The 22,061-nt window shown below is 41.6% G+C and overlaps 2 protein-coding genes across 2 annotated transcripts in view; both read right to left on the bottom strand.

Annotated features, from left to right (window-relative positions):
- Positions 1 to 3,121: 3,121 nt before the first annotated feature.
- c14h16orf87 (chromosome 14 C16orf87 homolog) lies at positions 3,122 to 7,849 on the bottom strand. Its single transcript, XM_030377482.1, has 4 exons — positions 7,430 to 7,849; positions 5,048 to 5,147; positions 4,454 to 4,633; positions 3,122 to 3,722 (listed from the first exon to the last, which is right to left on the bottom strand). Exons 1-4 carry the CDS (start codon positions 7,493 to 7,495, stop codon positions 3,604 to 3,606), a joined length of 465 nt encoding a protein of 154 aa, XP_030233342.1. The 5' UTR covers positions 7,496 to 7,849; the 3' UTR covers positions 3,122 to 3,603.
- Positions 7,850 to 12,877: 5,028 nt separating this feature from the next.
- Positions 12,878 to 22,061, bottom strand: part of pnoca (prepronociceptin a) — a 13,595-nt gene continuing 4,411 nt past the window's right edge. Inside the window, exons 2-3 of the mRNA XM_030376066.1 lie at positions 14,797 to 14,933; positions 12,878 to 14,097 (exon numbers count right to left, since the gene is read on the bottom strand). Coding sequence (XP_030231926.1) covers positions 13,516 to 14,097; positions 14,797 to 14,919 — 705 coding nt within the window. The 5' untranslated portion in view covers positions 14,920 to 14,933 and the 3' untranslated portion in view covers positions 12,878 to 13,515. The remainder of the gene's footprint in view (positions 14,098 to 14,796; positions 14,934 to 22,061) is intronic.

The raw sequence follows: 22,061 nt of genomic DNA, 5'->3' as shown, positions 1-22,061 counted from the left end.
TGCCATCATGAACGCCTGGATCCAATACAAGTTGGAAAGCGGAGGCCTACACCAACCTCCAAAGGTACTCAACAGCTACTGGACTTCCAATGAATAGGGCATGCAGAGTATGGTTTCACTCTGAAAACAAATCAAGGTCTTCTAATCCTGGTGTGGCTTTACCACATATCAACTGCCTTTAAAAATTGTGTCTAAGTAACCATTCGCAAGTTGTTAAGATACAGCAGATTTGTTTGTTTTACCGCAAAAATTGTAATGGCATCTTGTTACACGAGTAATTCTATTTGCATGGACGAAGTAAAAAGCTGTGTCCAGGCATTCTCATCGGTGTGTAGTAATCTTTAGTTTAGTTTATTTATTTCAACAATGAATATAAGATACAATAGAAGCACTTTTTAAAAACCAAAGGAAATACAAGTGCAGGAAAGGGAAAGAAATCTCAGCAGGCTCACGACATTCCCTCCACGATACAGAAACAAAAATATTATTTCAAATTCTGGTGGCGGGAATTATTAAAGAAAGACCCAATGTTATCAATAGTATTCATCATCCTAGGTTGGAACAATAGGGATGGCCTCCATGACGATACCCCAATGGAACTGTATGTCAACAAAGCCATCATTCATTTATCTTATCACTCCATTCAGGGTTTAGGGACGTACACAATACAGAAATAAACACATACAAGCCCCAACAAATGATGCACCATCCAGAGAGTCAATGCTGATTAATATCTTACTACCTTCATCTTACCGTGAATGTGCGCATGTAGTCAGACAAAGAATATTGATAGCACAAGAGATGTCCCCATTGTTATTCAAAAGTTCAAAGCCTTGGTCATCTCTCCTTTAATTAGTCCACAGGTCCTTTTTCGATGAATAGAAGCACATCTAAGCTATTTATTTGAGAATACGAAGACCAGGAGAACGCAGTGGAAAAGTAGAGCAGCTCTTCAACTGAGCAAGATGATTACTGACATGTTATCTTGTCCTCCTGTACTCTGGTACGAGGACCAATGGGCACGCATGGGGGTACCGTTGCTTCTTTGTGGGAGATAGCAGCTGTGTGAGATTAGGCAGGGTATGCAGGAAATGTGAGTGTGCAGTTTTATTCTTAGGCACAGAGATTGGACGCACATTATTTTATATATAGGCTATATATACATGGTGTAAAGATCGGAACGATGCAATTTGATGGGTGCCAGTTTGGTGCAGTCAGAACTGTTTGACACCTCAATCATAGACATTATTTCCCGTTTCATCATCATTCTGTCAAATGTAAATTGTAACCAAACACCACCGAAAATGGTCCCAAATTGACACAAAAAGCAGACCAATTGCCGGGATTATATATTCTCAAGGTTTTATTAGTTTTTGCATTTCTTGTTTTTGCCTAGCTCTACCGAAAGACACTCGGAGAATCTTCTCGCAGATGAATCATCATGTTGGTTGGCCGAGCAGAGGTTACATGATACCGTGACAGTTCCATCAACCCGTGGACAACACGGTTACTGTGTTGAACCTGAATGAGTGAGGGTTTTCTTTAGCTTAGCACTTGCTACCTGACGGGTCGACGTGACATCATCAGGTACTAAATGTGAAAATGATTAAACCATTAACATGGACAAATATTGATTTGACAGTCCAGGACTATCATTTGTAAAGAACGTTCAAAGAGGGCCTTATTTTTCAATAGCAGCTCAGCCTTTTATATGTTTCAAATGAATGCAGTGTAAATCCAACATTAACGGTGAAATAAATATTGACTATGCTCAAAGCACCAGGGAAAACTTAATGTCATCTTATTGAAGTAAAAAATAAAAAAATATATATATATATGTAGGTTTAAGACCATCTAGTTCTGTTTGAAATTGACACACAATTGAATTGATTTTGTCAAGTGTAAAATTCAATTAAACATTTAATTGGTTGCAATTAGTTCTGTCAAAGTTGTCAAAACATAAGTAATCAGTTAACATTTGTCACACTTTAAGGTAGAAAGTGATAAGAGATTGTATATATACCATGCGTGTGGGTCGATGGCGGAGCCGTTATGTTTAAAAACATAACGTCTTAGCTCGGCGAGTGTGTCGCTGCCTTTGTCTTGACGTACGGTGTGTGTGTGTGCATGTGTGTGTGCGCTTCCGTGAATGTGTCGCTGCCTTTGTCTTGACGTGCGGTGTGCGCTTGCATGTTTGTGTGCGTGTGTTTTTGTGCATGTGTTTGTGTGCGTTTCCATGTATGTTTGTGCGCATTTGCGTGTGTGGTGTGTGCATGCGGTGTGTATGCGCGTGCTTGTGGTGTATGTATGCGTTTGCGCGTGCTGTGTGTGTGTGAGCTGCGGACTGCTTGGCACATGCGCACAAGAGTAACTTGAATAACTGGTGCGACAGGCCTGCTATTATAGCAATAAGATTACCCATTACCGGCAGCTTACTAGTTATTTGGTAATCAAACATTGGAGCTATACCTTAATAGTATTTTAGCAAGTGGGAGTGGCTTGTGTAAAATAGAGAGCCAGAACTGCTATACAGCCCTGTCCCTTCCCTTAAAGTGTAATTCCAGCGAAATTTTCAGAGGTTGGAGGGTCAATTAGCATAGTCTGCATGTGAAGGTCAGAGGGCCACACAGAATTCGGTTGGAGGTCACTCCCACAAGCGTGGCTGTAGCTCAGGAGGGTTTACGCAAGAATGAAACGGTTTAAAACGAACCGGTCCGCGAGTTTGCTAAACTACTCTCAACATTCTTAACCGCGACAGTCGAAAGAAAATCAGTTCCAGCTGCAGCCCTTAATATACGCGTTTGGGGTCACAGGTGAATTTAATTAGGCTAATGTGAATTCCTCTGTTCATTGTTTGATGCGCTTAAAATAATTTGCTCATTTGCTAAATGTCTAGTGACATGATTGCTGGTTCGGAACTACCTGTGCCTTAATACGTTGAGTTAAATGCTCACTTACTCTAAAATAAAACTATACTATAGCGCCAATGCCTGTGGCTCCCTCTTGCAATTGGTTAAAAACATTTAGACCAGTAAAATTAACCAGTTAGTGAAGTACCTCATAGAGATTACATATACATATCACTGGGACCATATAATGCACATCAATAATGACGTCAACATTTTTCGATGATAGATTATATTTAAATGACAACATATGAACAGAACATTAAAAATAATTCCCAACAACATCCCACATCTTTATTTCCCTAAAAATCTTTAGACGGCTCACTTTTATAATGAAGTGTCCATAAAGGTTTCTCAATTAACATGGACTTAATTAATCAATTAAGGCAAAACTATGTTTTAACTGTTGCTTCAGCAAAGATATTCACAGAGAAGCACTTATATATAATGATTATGCCGTCTTTCAGGTGACAATTTCAGGATTTCTAACCCATGAAGGCCGGACACATAACAGTACATGTAGAAGGACAGAGTACTTCCACTGCAGGCTTCATCCATGTCATCAATCCACCTGATGCACGCCGATGCGAGTCAGATTTCTGGAGCTGCCATTTCCCATAGTCTTTGGTTGTCCCGTCTCTCCTCTCAATGTTTTACAGGTTACTTATTCAAAGTGCTCTGTATATTGCAGTGGCGTCTATAATATCAGCCTCTGACCCAGGATCTTGCGGTTGATTTCAGCCAACGCCACCGAGAACACAAAAGCCTTCTCGTCTGAGAGATTTGCATAGATGTCCACTTCCTTCTCCTGTTTTTCTGTAGATAAAAAATTGAAAAGAAAAAAAATTGAATGCAGCATTACCATACTAAACCACAATCAGGACTGAAGGAAGCAATGAAAACAGTAACCAAATTTGAAATGACGGTCCAAATCTCTACTAAAATGCATATGCTTTAAAACGCAGGATAATATGTTAAGATGGAATCTAATTGGTTTATTTCCGTTAAATGCATGCTATTCAATGCGTAACATGTTACTCGCAGTCTTGGGTTGTCAATCAACCATTCATAGACCCCCCACATCTAATTGCAACGAGGGAGAGTGCCTTGTGTAGGAAATAGTGAAAGCCTGTAAAGAAATATAGCCTCCACACTAAATAAAAGCACCTACCAGAAGATGGCAATGTGTGGTCTTATTTTCAGTACTGGGCTATGCATGGTGGTAAATTGCACCTAAGATTGAGGTGAGTTTGAGCATGAAATTTGCCATTATTTATATCAAACTCAATTATTTTACATTGCCTGATCAGCTCTCATTTGACAAGAGGATCAGCAGCACCAATGATCCATGTAGCATTTATCGGCCAATAATGATCTGTTGCTGTCTGATCAAATCGGTGCAGCCCCATTCAATATAGTTGATCTTGAAACACCTCAACAGACAATAAGTTCAATGTTTATTTTGTGGGCAAATATCCATCCCTAGTCAGAACACAAGCCACGTATCATCGCATTGCACCACCTTCAAATCAATAAAACAATGTTACCTTTCTCTTCTTCGGGTTTTTTGAGGCCGACCGTCTTGGGTCTTCCACGCCCCCTGCGGATGGGGTCTGACTGGCTGTTGGAGCGGGAGTGTCTCCTGTTCTCCAAATCGTTCACCATGGGGGAGTCGATGTGATCTCGACGGATGCGCTCCGTTCTTCTCCGCTTTGGGTCCAACTTTTCTGAAGAGTTAATGCAGCAATGATGAATATAACTAAGCATTAAAAGTAAAAAATAATTGTATTTTGCAACACGTATTGAATGTTATTTATTTCATGATTGAAAAAGAGACATTACATTGCAAAAACCAGTGGTTAGAAAAAGGAAATGGAAACTTCTCCACCAAACAATCAATAACTGGACGCAGAAGACGTAACAGTATGCTCTGAAACGATCTTGAGACAAGAGAAATACAATAGAAATAACTGAACAGATTAAGTTCGGTAAGTACTTGAAATTCCTTAGCACTTAATCCCTGGAGCATAAAGTTAATCCCTGCTAAGGGTTAATTAACTTCATGCACATAAAATCCTGAGTGGGGAGATTTGAGGTATGTGGAGATGTTCAATTTTTTGGAATAAAAAAAAAGAGACTACCTGCTATTGCTGAAGATGGACGATCATTTGGCTTTGCACTGAGCAGCTTCCGGCTAATAAATATAAAGCCACACGTGCAAGACTTGCACGCAACTGGAATCTAGAAAGAACAAACATGAGAAGGATTGATCATTAAATTGGACGCTGGAACATGATTTGAGCCTATAACTTTCTAAAACTAAGGCTGCTGACTCAATAAAACAGGGTTGACATTGACAATAGATATTGAGAAGGCCTAACCCCAGTGTGATAAATTCACACTTCAGTAAACTACTGGGAAAATGTGTAGCTTTTTGTAACAACAAGTATCTGTTAGTTGGTGATGCAGTTTTCAAATTATCATGACTAAAATACTAATCTCACCACCAGGCCGGGAAGCAAATTCTGCTAAAACTTTTGGGCCATAAAATGTAATTCACCATGTGAATCCGACCACTTATACCTCAACATCCTGAACTAGCTGCTAGCAAAGCTGCAACGAGCCAGCCCAATGTCACAGAATCCCTCTCTGCATTGTATGCATCACACAACAGTAACAGGTTAAAGGACATAATCAGAAAGATGATCCAGGTAATGGCATGATAACCATCCATCCTAGGTGACGACCAGGGATTCCAATTTTTATTGAGGTACTTCAACCCACATTATATAATTCCTGGTACTCTTTTTTTCTCGATGAATCTACTACACAGATTCAAAACACGTTCATGATTTTTAAATGGCGCATAGTCCATCAGTTTTACTTAGGTGTAAGCAAAATGTCCATGTTGAGCTTGGCTGCCCAGTCGCTGGTCGAAAGCTAAAATAAACCATGTACTTGTGCAAGAGACATCTGGATCCTGTCTCTCTTAGCAGTGCGTGGCTCATACTCTGCAGTAGGCAGTGAATGAAGACGTCATGCCCCAGCGAAGCATCAGCAAGGAAGACTTTTAAAACGTCTCGAATATCCAGGCACATTTGGGTCAGCCGTTAGGCTAACTATCCCTGTCTAAAAAAGGATTGTGGAGCCTGACAGAGCCTGACATGACAGAGAGGGGACCTTTGTGCATATGCTGGAAGCTGCAATGAGTACTTTACTTAGCATTTTTTCTCTCTTGTGCAAAAGGTACAAGAGTTGTCCTTTCCCAGCTGAGGTCAATGAACTGGCCATCGTCCCTCCCGTGTGTTGGAATCTCACAGGGTTTTGGGTCTCATATTGGTGTCTTAACTGGGTGAGCGATTAGAGCTGGCTCAAGTTACTGACCAGCTTGCTTCCAGTGTTTGGTACAAGCTGGTACATTACCGGCACAGACAAAACAGCACTCTATTTACATAGGGCAATTCTAAATCTTAAGTCTATACCTGTTCTATGAAGATAAGGTTCGAGAGATAATGGTTAACTTTCTCCAATGATATCAAAACGGTTGAATAGTTATCTATGTAATGCCTGATGTGTCTTCTGATCTGAATAATATAAATTAAAACAATCCTCCTTCCGCATGTGTGTAACAGAACATTTTTCAATTTATAGCAGATGGTATGGTTATGTTTTGATTACTAATGTTTTGGGGGGGAATTTATGAAATTATTTTTATGGAAAATTTCTTAGCTATGACATTTGCACAAAAATAAACGAAATAAGAAGCCATACAGTTATACATTGTACAAATCGGTACACTTTATTGACACATGCAGCACCAACTATATTATGAGCCTACATTCAGACTTGGACTGACGTTTTAGTATATTGCCCACAGGGGCGTCGATTGGTTATGACAGCCAACTGATGAAATATATATAAGCCTAACCCTAACATGATTATTTAAAAGTAGTTCAGCCACTTCCCTCATCCCCTTATATGGTTATCTATTAATGGTATGTGCCAGGCTTGGGCCGTGAATTTAACCCACTTACCAATCAACGTCATGACTTCTTAACACGTTGATAATTGTATGACCATCAAGGTCGATCAGATATACATTTTAATCAATAGAGACTGTCTAATATATTGGCCAGATGTCATCTCATCCCCTTAATAACCATTGTATAAATAAATATTCGACAAACGAACAGCAAGACAACGCATTAAAACGCACACCGAAAAAGAAAGTAGGCCTAACCCGTCTGTCGTATTGAGAGGTATGACCTATTTTTTCTTTTTTTTTAATCACTAATACGTTGTAGCTTGCAGAGTTGAACTAACCCCTAATATATGGTATAATTAGGTAGCCTACCTGCACCGTCGTTTTAAAGCTTGGCCTACTGCAAGAAATGCTATGTTCAATAATGGATTTGTAACATGTTATGGTGTAACCATACCCTGCTACACACACAACATCATCTGGAAGACCAATATCTAAAAACAAATAATGCAGGTATTTTATCAATAACGTCAGAGCTTACCTGTTGGTCACAATCCGGGCATGATTTAGTAGCCATTTTTACTTTCTTTGTTTTATTCGCCGACATAGTTGGACTCCGTGTCAAGAAAGCTTAAAAGTCCAGTAGTAGCGCGGTGGGAACTTGCGATTTGCTATCCGATGCACAGACTACAAGTCTACCGAAAAATAGAGGAAACTGCATTCAGCTAGCCACACAAACACACGCGCAAATGGACATCGCCTCGCTCACACACAGACCCGCACAACGACCGCAAAAGCATTCGTTCACTCACGCTCAACTAGAATTACTTTGTTAACAACGGGTAAACAAGAATGACTGCTGTGCTGGGTCTGTCGTCGTCCCGAAAAGCTAATGTTTTCAGCATTCCTTCAGGCATGCGCGGTCGTGCTGGCGCAGCCATCGTTGACTGAGGGTTGTGTACTGTATGTACCATAGAGTTACCCGTAGTTTATGGAATACCTAAAAGGACGTAATGTTAAATATTTTAGGAAATTAATGTTTATAATTGAAAACGGAATGATATCCCACGTACAACGAGCTGAGTTAATGTTTCTGGTATAGGCGGTCCGTAATAATTACATGTGATTGTTCGCTCTAAAATACATAGAATAGGACACCGTGGGGAAGTTAGTTTGTTGATGGATATTCGACAGATATTCGCATATTCATTTCGGGTACATCAGAGTTTCCTGCCGTGCTTTCAGTCAGTCACGGCGGACAACCAAGGGACACCCACTTGCTCCTGACAAATTGCTTTTCACATAGGGACCGTCAATAAATAACTCCATTCATTTCCTATGGAAAATGGCTTTTTGCTCAATAGCTTAGTTCCATGGTATGGGAATACTAGGTGGTACTAATAAGAAACATAGTTTTATGTCATAATTTTAAATTGAGCAAAAAGCTATTTGCCATAGGAAATGAATGGGATTCTTTGCAACAAATTCGATTATCCTGGTTGTGTCTAATTAGTACCACCTAGTGGTAAAGTTCTAATGCTTACCCTAACCCTAACCCCTCCAATTGATAGTCTACTTTTATAAATTTCAGTCTACTTTTAGTTCAGTATCATGGATAAACAAGAGTTTATGGCATCTGGGTAAATATATGTTAGCTCAGGAAATTTGTTCTAAAAATTATTTACTTAGCAAGATGTATATTAAGTTTGTGTTCACTGGAATGTATTTGGGGGATGTTAACTCCGTTCTGTCCCCTAGGTGGCAGCATAGTTATTTAAATACCATGCAAGTTGAAGCACCTGGTAGTACAACGTGGTAGTAGACATGTCATGCTCATTGTACTGCCCTGACTAGTGTTCAGTAAAAGCCAACCTAAATGTTATACAGCTGTCTGTCCCTTCTTTTAAGAGAATAGAGGATATTACAGTTAGTGCAACAAATTATTTTATCCATGGGTATGGCTAAAGTAATTAGTACCACCTATAGAACAGTTCTGCATTGGTTTGAGGTGTTTGGGTCCCATCCCATACCATGGAAGCTGTTGAGCAAAAAGCTATTTTCCTTAGGAAATTAATACGATTCTTTAAAAAATCGAATAAAATTGTAGGTGCAAAAAAATATATAATCCTTTGGTGTGTCTAATAAGTACCACTGAACAGTTCTGCACTGGTTTTGTGTGTTTTTGTGCCATACCAAGAAAGCTCTAGCAGAAAGCTATTTTCCATAGGAAATTAATGGGAACTTTAAAAAATCAAATAAATTTGTAGGTGAAACACATTCTATTATCATTGGGTGTGTCTAATTAGTAGACCAGCTCTGCATTGGTTGGGTGAGTTTGGGTCCCATACAATGGAAGCTACGGAGTAAAAAGCTATTTTCAATAGGAAATTAATGGAGTAATTTATTGACTGTCCCCATATGAAAAGCAAGCAGTCAGGGGCAAGTGGGTGTCCCTTGGTGGTACGCCGAGACTGACTGATAGCACGGCAGGAATCGCTGATGGTTGTCCGCCAAGACTGACTGAAAGCACGGCAGCATGAACCGCTGATGAACCCGAAATAAATATGCGAATATCTGTCGAATATCCATCAACAAACTAACTTCACTACGGTTAATTTTCTACCTTGTCAGGGCCCAGGAGCCGTGCAAACATGTCTTTTTTTTCTGTCAGAAAGGCGCTGGCATGGTGCGGGGGTTGGAGGGGGGGGGGGGGGGGGGGGGGGTAGGGTTGAAGTGCTGGCATGGTGCTGGCTGGGGGGAGCGGAGGGTTGAAGCGCTGGCAGGGTGCTGGGTGGGGGAGCCGAGGGTTGAAGCGCTGGTGCGGTCAGAGAATAAATGCTGCGCCCGGGTGCAGAGTGATCGGTTTCCGGGGACAGTCGCCGTTTCGCGTTCCCTGTCCCTGGCTGGAGCTGTCGGCGGTTAATGTATCCGTTTTTCAAACAGGATCCAATAAGAAATATGAATACGTTTATAAATGGCAACGGTTCTAATTTTTTCATGAATATTACTTCTGAGATGGTTGGTCTCATGCTGAGTGGCTCTGACGTGATTTCGATAAGCAGCAGTCTAGCTATTGACTTTATACCATAAGCAGGCATGGCCTAATATAAACAATAGACTTAAATTTTGTAATACATTATGGACTGCCAAACCACAAAGTTCCGCATTTTCTCATTCAGAAAACTGGTCATCTTATGCTATGTTGTCATAGAAACATTATGACAACTTCATGTCTAACCGGTTATTTGTAACTCTGTTAAATGCACACTCTTTTTATTATCGATATTTGCCATAATGTTCTAGAGCGAGGGAGACGATAAGAGCATCTTTCTCCTCAATTTTCTTGTGTAAAAGTCCCGCACCATCTTATATTGATTGGTTACCTGAATAGCCGCGTAGCCTATGATGACAACAGCGCCTTACAGAAAATATCTGCCATTTTCAACAAGAGGTACATTGAGCTGCCACACAAAACAGGTGGAGTGCTCTGAAAAAAAGGCGCTTGATGCAGCGAGAAATGTGCCAGTGGAGCTTTGTTATGGCGATTGCATAGTCCGAAGCATCTGTGGCAATAGCCATCGGTGAATACGTAAACGGATGTGCTAGCATGGTCAGCCAAAGTGTCCATGAATGCTCTGTCTCGCTCTGTTTTCCAGTCAACGACGTGCAGCGTAAAAAAGCCACATGAGCTGAGCTGCTCTAGGAACAAAGTGATGATAAAAGTTCACCATTCCCAAAACTTGTCCTTCACCGTGAGTTGATGCCTAAGTTGAAGACCATCATGGCCTCCAGCTTTGAAAGCAGTGGCACTGCCCCCTCCTTTGTGATGAGGTGTCCTATAGGAAGTCGATGGAGGGGAGACACATTGAAGATCAGGTCAATGATGCCAAGGTGCTCCATGGTGTTGTTGAACCTTTGCTTTGCAACGTGGAGTTTTACTCGGTCAAGATGACGAGCTTGGGCATTTTGTCGACAGGTGGGCGATTTTTCAAGATGTGATCTTCTAGTCCATGCTTGATAGCAGTAGATGAGAAGGGCGGCACTGTGAGGTCCGGAAATTCAGCGAAGGGGACATCAGAAGTCTAGAGCATGTTAGCAGGCCCAAAATCAGAACAGCTTTGCGGCTATTTTGCGTAGTAATATCAAAGGCCTGTGGGTGGCTGTGATTGAGCTGATGCGGTGGCAGTGACAACCATTATTTCCCGAGTCATCAATACGTTGATAGAGGCGAGATCAAGAACGACCATGTAGCGTTGCTGACGGCGGAAAATAAATTAACTCCGCTCTGCCCAGAGCCCGGTAATCCTGTGCAATCATGTTAGCCAGAGCTGCTTGTACCTGCGTTGGTCGCCGTGGCAGTAACAGTTAAGTGACAAGGTAACCAGCTTGAGATTTCCCAGGAAAGCTAGCATGCTGTCCATCAGCTCAAGGCCGTGCAGAGAAAAAAGCTGATGGGTGCATTCGGACTAATTTATTCTGCAAGTCTCTATGAGGTACGTTTTCCATGCCGCATATTAGTCTTGCTCCGAAGGATACTCGAGAAAACTCACACCCCTCTCAGCTGTGTTCGCGATCAGAGACACCTCATACTTTCTTGTCCGTGGTAGTTCTTTGGAGTGCAAATTGTGCTGCTGTCTGGAGCTCCAGACTGCAGAACAGAAGTCATTTCAGAGACACGGCCTTTGTTGTCATGTTTTTAAAACGACGAAAATCATCAAAAGGAATCAGGAGACACCAAAAATGTGCCTGGTTAATTCCTTTTCCACTCTCAATTCCTAACTCCCTGATAAAGCAATGATTGCGTCACGCCCCTCTCGTCACATCTGCTACCAACTGCTAGAGGGTGCTTGCCCATTAAACACAATGTTACAAAACTGTGGGCAATTATATCAGTGTCTCATCAACTGTTACAATCAGAAAGGATAGAAGGACACAGCAAGAACAACTTTCTCCTCAATTTTCTTGTTTACAAGGGTGACGAGTCCCGTCCCATCTATTAGATGATCAGCCGCCTGCAAAGGAGCTGCAGTGACAACCATTGTGCCTTTCTGAAGGACTCTGTAAAAAGACGCCGTGCACTGTTCTTGCCACGTATTATATACGCTCGGATAGCTGTACTTTTATGGACTTTCTTTCAGATTAATGATATATATTACACCATGAACTTGTCAATTAATTATATAAATGATAACAAGCATACCCGAGATCAATTTGGAACATCTAATCATATCTTTGTGTCTGCACTGATACATATATATATATACAGATTTTTTAAAAGATCCAATTGACAGTGTCTTTCTGTGTTGGGATTTTTGGTTCCCGTCCTAAATGGCATGTGTGATGGTGGAGGGCTGTCTGTGTCATTCTGAATATCTTTGTATTAAATAGTCCGAAACCACGGGCATGAAAGTTTGTTTGTTTTACTATATATAAACTATTCAGCGATCGACCAGTCAATTAGCTGCCATATTGGTAACTTAGGTGGGTAAACGTTCTACAATCTTTGGCAACCAGGATAATGTTTGAGTAGTTCTTTCAATTTCCCCATTCATGTAGCATTAATAATGCATGTCCTTTGAGTTGCCATGGTTTCCCCAAATATTCCAGAAGGTTTCCCCACCCAACTAACCAACATGGCTGCTGGATCAATAAGCTATTTTGGTTTCCCAGCCACCAATGTCTGCCAGCTCTCTTCCCTTACTCTAGACCAGATGCTGTACCCAGGAGCTATGTCGGCGGCTTACTTGTAAAGCTTTTGATTTGTTATACCTGCAAAACAACAATGATGAAGTAAATTAATCAAGTGTGTTGAACTGGTGCAATCTTATGTGTGGTTGTGGAAACAGAATTAACATTAGCTAATATTATAAATTTCATACAGGGGTATAGAATCCCATAGGTTGGACGATAGGCCATAGTTTGTGTGTCATTTTTAAAAGTTCTGAATAAAACACATCAGGACAGAATCATTTGCTGCATAACAAGTCACAAAGGAAAAGTAAACTCTCTTTATTGACAAGTTCAAATGGAGATATTTACAGTTCTAGCAGAAACCAGAAGTGCCTTGCTGTTCCACAGCTACGATGAACTGAATACAAACAGGTTTGTACACAGGACTGTAGTCATTTAGGACAAACCAGAGTCTCCTCTATCAACACAACATGGCTTTTATTACTGGCAGAGCAACATATGCATACGACATGACGCTGTACCTATGGTTCTGACCATTTCCCCCCACACATTCCACATCTCAGAACCACTGGGATTGGGATATTTAGAAGGTACGTCTGTTTATGAAAATATAACTCACAACGTACAAAAAGCATGTATTATGATACAATTAGTGACCATTTAAGAGTTTACAGCTTATGATGCTTCCTAGTTTTCATGAAACAGTTAAAGTATTTATCATGACCAAAATTGTTGGCTGAATTAATGGACTCAGAAACAAACAGCCAGAAACGAAAATTATGCCTTGCCAATTTTTACGATTTTTTTTAAATTTATTTTGGAGCACAGGAGAGCTGCTAATGGTATGTCTTATATTTACATTTATATATTGAAATAAAGTGTGTTGATTTAGATCTGTGGCTGCTTTTTCTTGTATGTCTTAAGAGAAGTAGGCTGCTAAACCTCGTTCTGTTGGGTCAGCTCTTCGGACACGCTGTTGTAGTTAGTAGCGCGGGTGCTCAGGTACTGCTTTAGGAACTCACTGAAGCGCTTCTGGTTGTTCCACTTGCGCGCCGACTTGCGCACGCCGATGAAACCGCCGTACCTCTTCTGGTAGGACCTTCCCGGTGAGACCAGCTTTCGGTAGCCGTGCCGCCCTTTCAGAAAGCCACCGAAACGCTTGGAGACACTGAGCCCTGCCTCAGCCTGCTCTCTGGCTCCCTCACCCTCCTCTAAAGAGTTGTGGTCGATGTCCATGGTGCTCAGCTGGTTCATTCCCAGGGACGCGTCGTCAAACCTCTGTAAGGTCAAGGCGGACAGGAGGCCTCCCTCAGCATCGAGCCCAGCCGCCTGGCGCTCCTCCCTCTCTTCCTCCTCCTCCTCCACTGGTGGAAGGAGGGCTTCTACCTCCTCCTGGGCTCTCTTCAGTATGTCGCCCCCTATGGACACAGAGGAGAATGGCAAGAGGGCAACAGCCTGGCGGCAGCTGTCCCAAGTTGTGGATGGAGATATTCTGCTTTCACACTCGATCAAACACATCTAAAGAGAGAGAGGGCAAAGGAGACACAGAGATAGACAGAGACAGACCGAAAGACGGAGAGACAGACAAAAAGTGAGAGAGTGGAGAATACGAGAGAGAATTAGAATGATTGAGAGAGATCATTCCAAATGTTATGTGTATTCAATCCAAGAGAAAGATCCATATTTTCCTACATTTTACGTTTTTGTTTATGGCATGCTAAAACTCCCAGAGGGCAGTGGGGCGTAGAGGAGGAATGTTGAGATCGGAGACAGTCACACATCTATCCTCGGGAATCAATTAGCCAACGTTAATGACAACTCAAAGCCCACAGGGGTTATTTAGTGACTCACAGATAAAGGGGCTATGGTAGAAGATTGAAAAAGAGGAGGGAGTGAGATTGAAAACCAAGAGTGAGAGCTTAACATGAAACCTCGCTGTTGTCCTTTTATTTCATCAGAGGTTATAATGGTAGAAGTAATGGCACAGTAATATAGTGTTGAAATAGAGTGAGCTCGTTTAACTTTCACATGGTTTTCATTAGCATCATGCACCACATTTCATGTGAATATGAAGTGGTGTTTATTGTAAGTCAAATGAACGTAACAATACAAAACTAACAATGAACCGGGGTGTTGGAGTATAGTTTATTTTCAGCCAGTTGTGACTCATCATGGTGTTAAAGTTACGTTGTTTTTATTCCGTAAGTTGTGTCTCACCATGGTGTTAAAGTGATGTTCATTGTCCAGCAGGTGTCTACAGGTAAGACAGTCTCCTCGGCAGTCACAGTGGCCCGGGACAATTCGGCAGAGCAGCAGTAAAACCACAACAAGCGTCTTCATGGTTCCACTGTAGACTAGAAAAGAGAGAGGAATTTTGTCATTATAATACACACACTGTACTCCGTCTTTCTATTGATCAATAAAATATTCTTCTTTATCATTTTAATATTTTCTATCAAAATAAAATTGATAGAAAATATCAGACAGCCATTTTTGTTCTTTGTATTAATAGTGAATGTCCCATGAATATCTGGTCAAACTCAGACTACACTGAATTTGAAAATTAATAATTATATTTATCTGTTGGCTCTATGGAGGCACATTTGCCCTTGGTTAACATTTACACTTGCAAACACCCTTCACATCATCATCTACTGCAAGATGTTTAAACGGTTGCATTTCTCAAAGAAGATGTCGGTTCACATCATGCACAACCAAGCCTCGGCATTTGGTTTGGATGTCACCAGGCGACTGATTTAATCTCGTTACACTTGAATTTGTTTAATTGGTGCCGAGATGAAGCCCTCTGGCATCCCACACCATCACAATGTTCAGAGGAACATGCAAATACATAGAGGATCAACATGCTCACTCTCTCTCTCTCTCCCTCTGTCTGTCTCTCTCTCGCAATAGAGTATTCATCCAACATCTAAGTTGTCTGTGGTTTGAACTTCTGTAGCTGGGAGGAGCAGGGTGAGCCACACCGAACACACACACATTAATTTCTCTCTCTATCACACATAAACACTCTTGTGTCTCACAAACTCTCGCTATCACATACACTCACACACACACATGCACACTGACTCACTCACTGACGTTCACACCAACATTCCCGCTCTCGCTTTCTTTTTCTGACATTTGCATGTGCACACACCAGCAAGCGGCATTGTCCTTGTGAACTCACACACACAAACATCTTGTTTTCTCTTTCTCTCTCTGTCTCACACACACACACATTTATTTTCATTTGCTACTATTATTGATATCATCATACACACAAAATCTCTGTCGCAGACAAACAAACACACATAGGAATGAGGTTTGTTCCTCTGTATTATCTGCAGTGGGTTCCAAGATTGAATTTCTTTGCTTTTTAATGGAACCCTTCCGATTTATAGAGTCCTGCACTGTAGAATTACATGACATAGAGAATCACAATATGTTGAATAAAATTAAATATAGCATATGACATTGAATCATCATCTGTAGAGTCACATGACGTAGTACTGCATAACACACACTGAAATAAACACAACCCTACCCAACATGCAAGCTGTTATCACAAATACACCACAAATGGACTATGCCAGCACCAACGCACACAGAGACCATACATGTGTACCTTTATGTGTATGCATGACAACAAATGTTTTCAAACACTATGGTTTGGCTACCAGTGCATAACTTGGATATATAGATCCCGCGTGATCGTCAACTGGCAAATCCTGCTGTCTCGCAAGGTGAGGTTTAACATATTATTTGTAAGGGTCAGAAGTTCCTTCTCATTACTGGCCCCTGTGGCTAGTAAGTGAACTGCAGCCTACTAAAGCTTGCACTTGGATCACTGGAGAACGAGCTCTGTGGTTTGCAACAATTATAAACTACTGTTAGCTATAATCTGTTAGCTAAAATGAACATTCAAATTTTTTCATTTCTTTACTTCTCCCCAAATAAAATATAAATCGGTCCACAGACTTTTCTATGCAACGGAGAGAATCAGGGAAGGTCTGTTTATAATGTCCTAATGGTAATTTAAAGAGATTATATTTGTAAACTCCTCCTTATTTTTTATAAATCAGACCTTAGGGATCCTGGCTAACAGTCCCATTAATAAATATATTTTGACATTGATTAATATTATTATTATTATTATTACTAATATTATAAGTCCCAATGTCATTGTATCATGACCAACATCGACGGATCATTGATTTATGTCACCACTGAGGGACAAAGAAATCAATTCACGCTGTGTAGAAAGCCGTAGAAATACAAAGGCTGTGATGGACCTAAAGGCAAAAAGACTGACCAAAAGACAGGTTCAATGACAGGTTCAAGGCTAGAAACACACACACACACACACACACACACACACACACACACACACACACACACACACACACACACACACACACACACACACACACACACACACAAGTGGCCTGACTTTTTGTAAGACACACACAGACATGTCAACAGCCCGTTAGATGGGCCGACTGCTCACAAGATAGAAAAACTGTTTGACAGAGAAACAGACGTAAAGACATATGGAATGACTACGCTTGAGAAGACCAGACAGACAGGTCCACAGACCGACCTCGGGAACACGTCTGTGTTTCCAGTGAAACACTGTGGGGCGGAGGCAGATGAGTGCGTGTTTCTCTGCCTTCCTTTGACTTTGATGTGCCTGGGGGGGGGGGGGGGGGGGGTTGGGGGGAATAGTCTCCCGCCACGATCTCTTGAGGGACTCGTCAACCCATTTTCTGTGTTTAATTAAGTGATGAAGCGCTAAATAAAGTGGTTAATGAAGTCATTAGAGTAGAGCTCTGATGTGCTGACGCAGAGCAGACAGCAGTGACTCTCTCTGCTGGTATAGCCGGGAACAGAATCTGCTGCTCTCCCATCTCCTCCGCAGATCGAATCTACCGCTCACATCTTCTACACCGATGCATTCAGGTGCTAGCTGCCCCTCTTTAAAATTAGATTACATTTTTTATTTGCATTTGAAATCAAAAATAAATCAGACACAAGATAATAATATACATAAAAGATGATCTAGGCCTATCTATATAATATAAGACGTGCAACAGAGGGACATTGTGATGCATGGTCAGATCACAGTATCAACCAGCAGATGACCAAGATGAACCCCATGTGCACACTGAATGGTTGTTCTGGTGATGGGCAGTTCCCAGTGCTGCCCAACATGAGTAGACTGCGGATGTGTGATTGTATTGGATGTAACTGCAAACTACACAAATATGTACCACAATGTAGGCTACAAAATACTGAAAACAAGAAAAACAAAAATGGAAAAGCACTTCTCCAAGAGGGTTCATTTAAATTCAAGAACATTTTGTGTGTCTTGTACACCGGGCTGCACAAGCCACGCGGTTCGCTCTCAGGTCACCGGAAGCTTCCCTATCTGGTGAGTGTTATCTCACCTTCCCTCCATTAGCAAAAGAAATGACTGTGGTCTTGCCTAGCGACTTAACAACGGATTATCCTCGCATGGTGGGCCACAACGGCATGCATCCGTCAAAGCCTCTTCCTGGATTTTTGTGGAGAGCCCACAACTGCAGATTACAATGTAATTCAAATGTACAAATCATACGTTCCCATTTTGTGTTGCCAGTTTAATCCTAATTGTAGCGGCGCAAATTCTAATTCTTGACTGCATGCGTCACACAAAAGTACTTAACTTTTTTTGCAACACAGACACAGATTACTCACCACACTAGAGACACAATTCTAATATTTTCAGAACCCTGATGTTTTTCATGTACTATACAATAAATATAGATGTATATGCATAAAAAACATAAAACATAACCTTGAGGTAATGTTCAATTAAAGGTTTTCCAAAAAAGTTTTTCGTCACTCTATATTTATCCTTTCTTTTTAATTAAAATTGTGCCTATATGTTCTTTAATATCGGCTGATGTAATATATGTGGCGATAATGCTCCAACTGATTGACTGAAAAGTAATTAAAGAACCTTAATTTGATATTTTTGTAATGCATTTCTATTAAGGCTTTAAATCGCTCCGGGCTGCTCCAACGAGAAGATGCTGTGCAGATAGGACTTTTCAGTGTCAAAAGGCTTATTACTCTTTTTAAGCCTTGAAAATGGGTTTTCTGTAGGATAAGTCAGGTGGATGTGATATCGAGTGCTGTTTACCTCCGGTCTGCCGAGTAGCATCCAGCTGCAGCCCCGGAGCCGGACACTTTGTTGTGGCAAAAGCACTGAAAAAAAGCACTGTGGTGTATGTATCTTGTATTTAGTGTAAAAAATGCCTAAGATGACTTAGCCAGATAGTGATTATGGAATGTAGGATACAGCCAGTGAGGCACAGTGTATCAGCAGTGTAAGGAGAGTAGAGTTAGCTCAGATATATCACAATTTGGCCAAAATATGACTTTGGCAATCATGCTATAACGGTTAAGAACCTGAGTCAAATTCACAATCTCAAAGGGCTACACATGCTATGAATCCTCCTAAAGGACCCAGTATATCTTCAGTGTGTTTGCACAAAAAAAGGGGCCATTCTGAAGCGCAGTGTGGGCTGGGATCTTCCCCTTCGATACGCCGCTGCCTGCAATCAGTCAACAGTACGACGTGATCGAGTCTCCCCACTCACATCCTTAACCCGCCCACACACCACACTGACTCTATTGTACTCGGTTTAAGCAATCGTGTTCCACAACAGTCTGTCCCTCCTTATGTTTCCTCAAGGCAAACATAAGTACTTGGTTAAGAAATAAAGGACTTTGAGTCTGTAACTGTGGGGAAAGGGTTTAGTCGAACACCAGCCAACTAATCTAGTTAGCGGCATGGTGCAGAAACGACTTCTGAAAATAAGTGATTTTCTTCAAAAGACTGTATAGAGGGAAGATTAACAAAATACTAATAAGCTTGGATGAATAATGCAGAGGGTTATTCGGGGCCCCCGGCAGCTCGTGTTGTTGACTCGTCACTCTCTGACAGATAATTAAAACCAGTTTTGCAATTTTTAGGGACTCAAGATTGAAAAAGCCCACCAAACTCAGCACCTCCTTCTCCGACGTGTGTGTGATTGACGCTGTCGTCCGTTGTGAGCCTTTCTCGAGGTACTTTGCACCGTGGTGGGTTTTAGTATTGATGATTTACTGAACAATGTGTGCCAGTGCCCCAGCATACATGGATTTGATACAAATCATTATTGATCATGGGTTGACAGTCTATGGTCTGGACTGCAAATCAGCCTTGTGATAAATATCACAGCTGTGCATCAGGCCTTTTTGGTACCCTCTCCACCCAAACTCTCTCTACCTCCTCCACCCACACTCTCTCCCCCACCACCCACACCCTCTCCACCCACACTCTCTCTACCTCCTCCACCCACACTCTCTCCACCCACACCCTCTCTCTCCACCCACACTCTCTCTACCTCCTCCACCCACACTCTCTCCACCCACACCCTCTCTCTCCACCCACACTCTCTCTACCTCCTCCACCCACACTCTCTCCACCACCTCCCACACCCTCTCTCTCCACCCACACTCTCTCTACCTCCTCAACCCACATTCTCTTCACCACCTCCCACTCCCTCTCTCTCCACCCACACTCTCTCTACCTCCTCCGCCCACACTCTAACTACCTTCTCCACCCACACTCTAACTACCTTCTCCACCCACACACTCTCTCCCCCAACACCCACACCCTCTCCACCCACAGTCTCTCTCTCTACCCTCCCTCCCAAAGTCTCTCCCCAATCCACTCGTCTCTCTCTCTACTCCATCAAAAACCTGTCCTTAGGGGCAAGTAAGAAAATGTGCGTGCATGTTGTTTGTATGTATGGGTATATATATATATATATATATATATATATATATATATATATATATATATATATATATATATATATAGTACATGGATAAATGCTATACCAACAAACACACACACACACACCTCACACTCATGTATTAAGGTTATTCAATTTAATAGACTATTTAATTTGGTTGCATCAAATTGAATCCAGCAGCCATGGTGTAATAACTCCACATGTTTGATATAAGGTTATTGTATTTATCATTATATTTATCATTGGATTACAAGGTAGGTTGTAAAAGCTTCCTTTACACGAACCATGGATGTCACGACAACAGACAACATAGGAGGACAGCACCCCTTCCACAACATCTGTCAACTGATGACGGCAGACATGTGAGTGTGTGTGTGTGTGTGTGTGTGTGTGTGTGTGTGTGTGTGTGTGTGTGTGTGTGTGTGTGTGTGTGTGTGTGTGTGTGTGTGTGTGTGTGTGTGTGTGTGTGTGTGTGTGCGTGTGTGTGTGTGTGTTCCATGGATGTGAGTGTTGGTGCATGTGAGTGTTGGTGTGTGTGTGTGTGTGTGTGTGTGTGTGTGTGTGTGTGTGTGTGTGTGTGTGTGTGTGTGTGTGTGTGTGTGTGTGTGTGTGTGTTCTATGGATGTGAGTGTTGGTGTGTGTGTGTGTGTGTCTGTGTGTATGTGTGTGTGTGTGTGTGTGTGTGTGTGTGTGTGTGTGTGTGTGTGTGTGTGTGTGTGTGTGTGTGTGTGTGTGTGTGTGTGCATAATGTCCAGAAAATAATCATGGGGTTTGCAGCATTGTGCTCAAGGGATTAACTTCTCTCTTATCTGGCTAACTCAGGAGATAGAGTGACCTTTGACCCGTGCCAGCCTGACCTGTCCCTCCCCTTCGTCCAGTGCCCTGCTGGTGTCCCCACAAACTGATGGTTTTCTTCAAAAGAACACCCGGGACAAAAGCTTAAAAGCAATTAAGTAATGAAGACACTGGAAATAAAAGTACAGCCATGATGAAACTGAATAAACCAATAAAAGCTTGGCAAAGCGACAAAACCTTACGATAAAGGTGTGTTGAAACAGCTTGAAATGTAGTGAATATTGTGTCGTCTATCAAAATAACAGCATATTAAAACTGGATGGAAGGTTAAAGTTAAGTTAAACTTAAGTTCAGCGCTTGAAGTGGAAAAAAATAAGTGCCAGTACTCCCTTATTCACAAGCGATGCGTGCAAATCATAATGTTTGGTTGTTTGTGTGCCCCCAAGTGACCAAAAATTTATTAATGCAGCTTTAAGATCCATGTGTTAACAAGATAAAATGAAAATATACTTGAAAAAAACACGCCTCCTCTCAACAGCAACTAATCAAAGGGACAACCATTTCAATTATTGGAGTACACTTGCTTTAGTGAGCAAATCTGCATCACCATGCTTTGTGCCAATTACACAAGGATTTAGTGTGTGGTGCAATGAAGTCTTCAGGCCTGAAATGTAGAACTCTGATGGAAGCGATGAAAACAAGTTGGCTCCACATCTATGAGAGGAAGCAAACTGGCACTCCACGTTCCCTGTGAACACACACAACAGAGACAGACACAGGATGAAGACAGAGTTAGACAAAAAATAAAATTAGAGTAGCTAGCTATGCAGCTTGCAATCA

Source organism: Gadus morhua, chromosome 14 (assembly GCF_902167405.1).
Source record: "Gadus morhua chromosome 14, gadMor3.0, whole genome shotgun sequence".
Taxonomy (NCBI): Eukaryota; Metazoa; Chordata; class Actinopteri; order Gadiformes; family Gadidae; genus Gadus; species Gadus morhua.
Note: the sequence above shows the minus strand (reverse complement) of the source record. Positions and strands in the feature narration are given on the sequence as shown.

Excerpts from the sequence above, each read along its gene's own strand:
- c14h16orf87 (XM_030377482.1), bottom strand. The coding sequence starts at position 7,495 with ATGTCGGCGAATAAAACAAAGAAAGTAAAAATGGCTACTAAATCATGC. Across the intron at positions 5,148-7,429 it reads GCCCGGATTGTGACCAACAG|ATTCCAGTTGCGTGCAAGTC; the intron begins GTAAGCTCTGAC and ends TGTTCTTTCTAG. Across the intron at positions 3,723-4,453 it reads AAAACCCGAAGAAGAGAAAG|AAAAACAGGAGAAGGAAGTG; the intron begins GTAACATTGTTT and ends TTTTATCTACAG.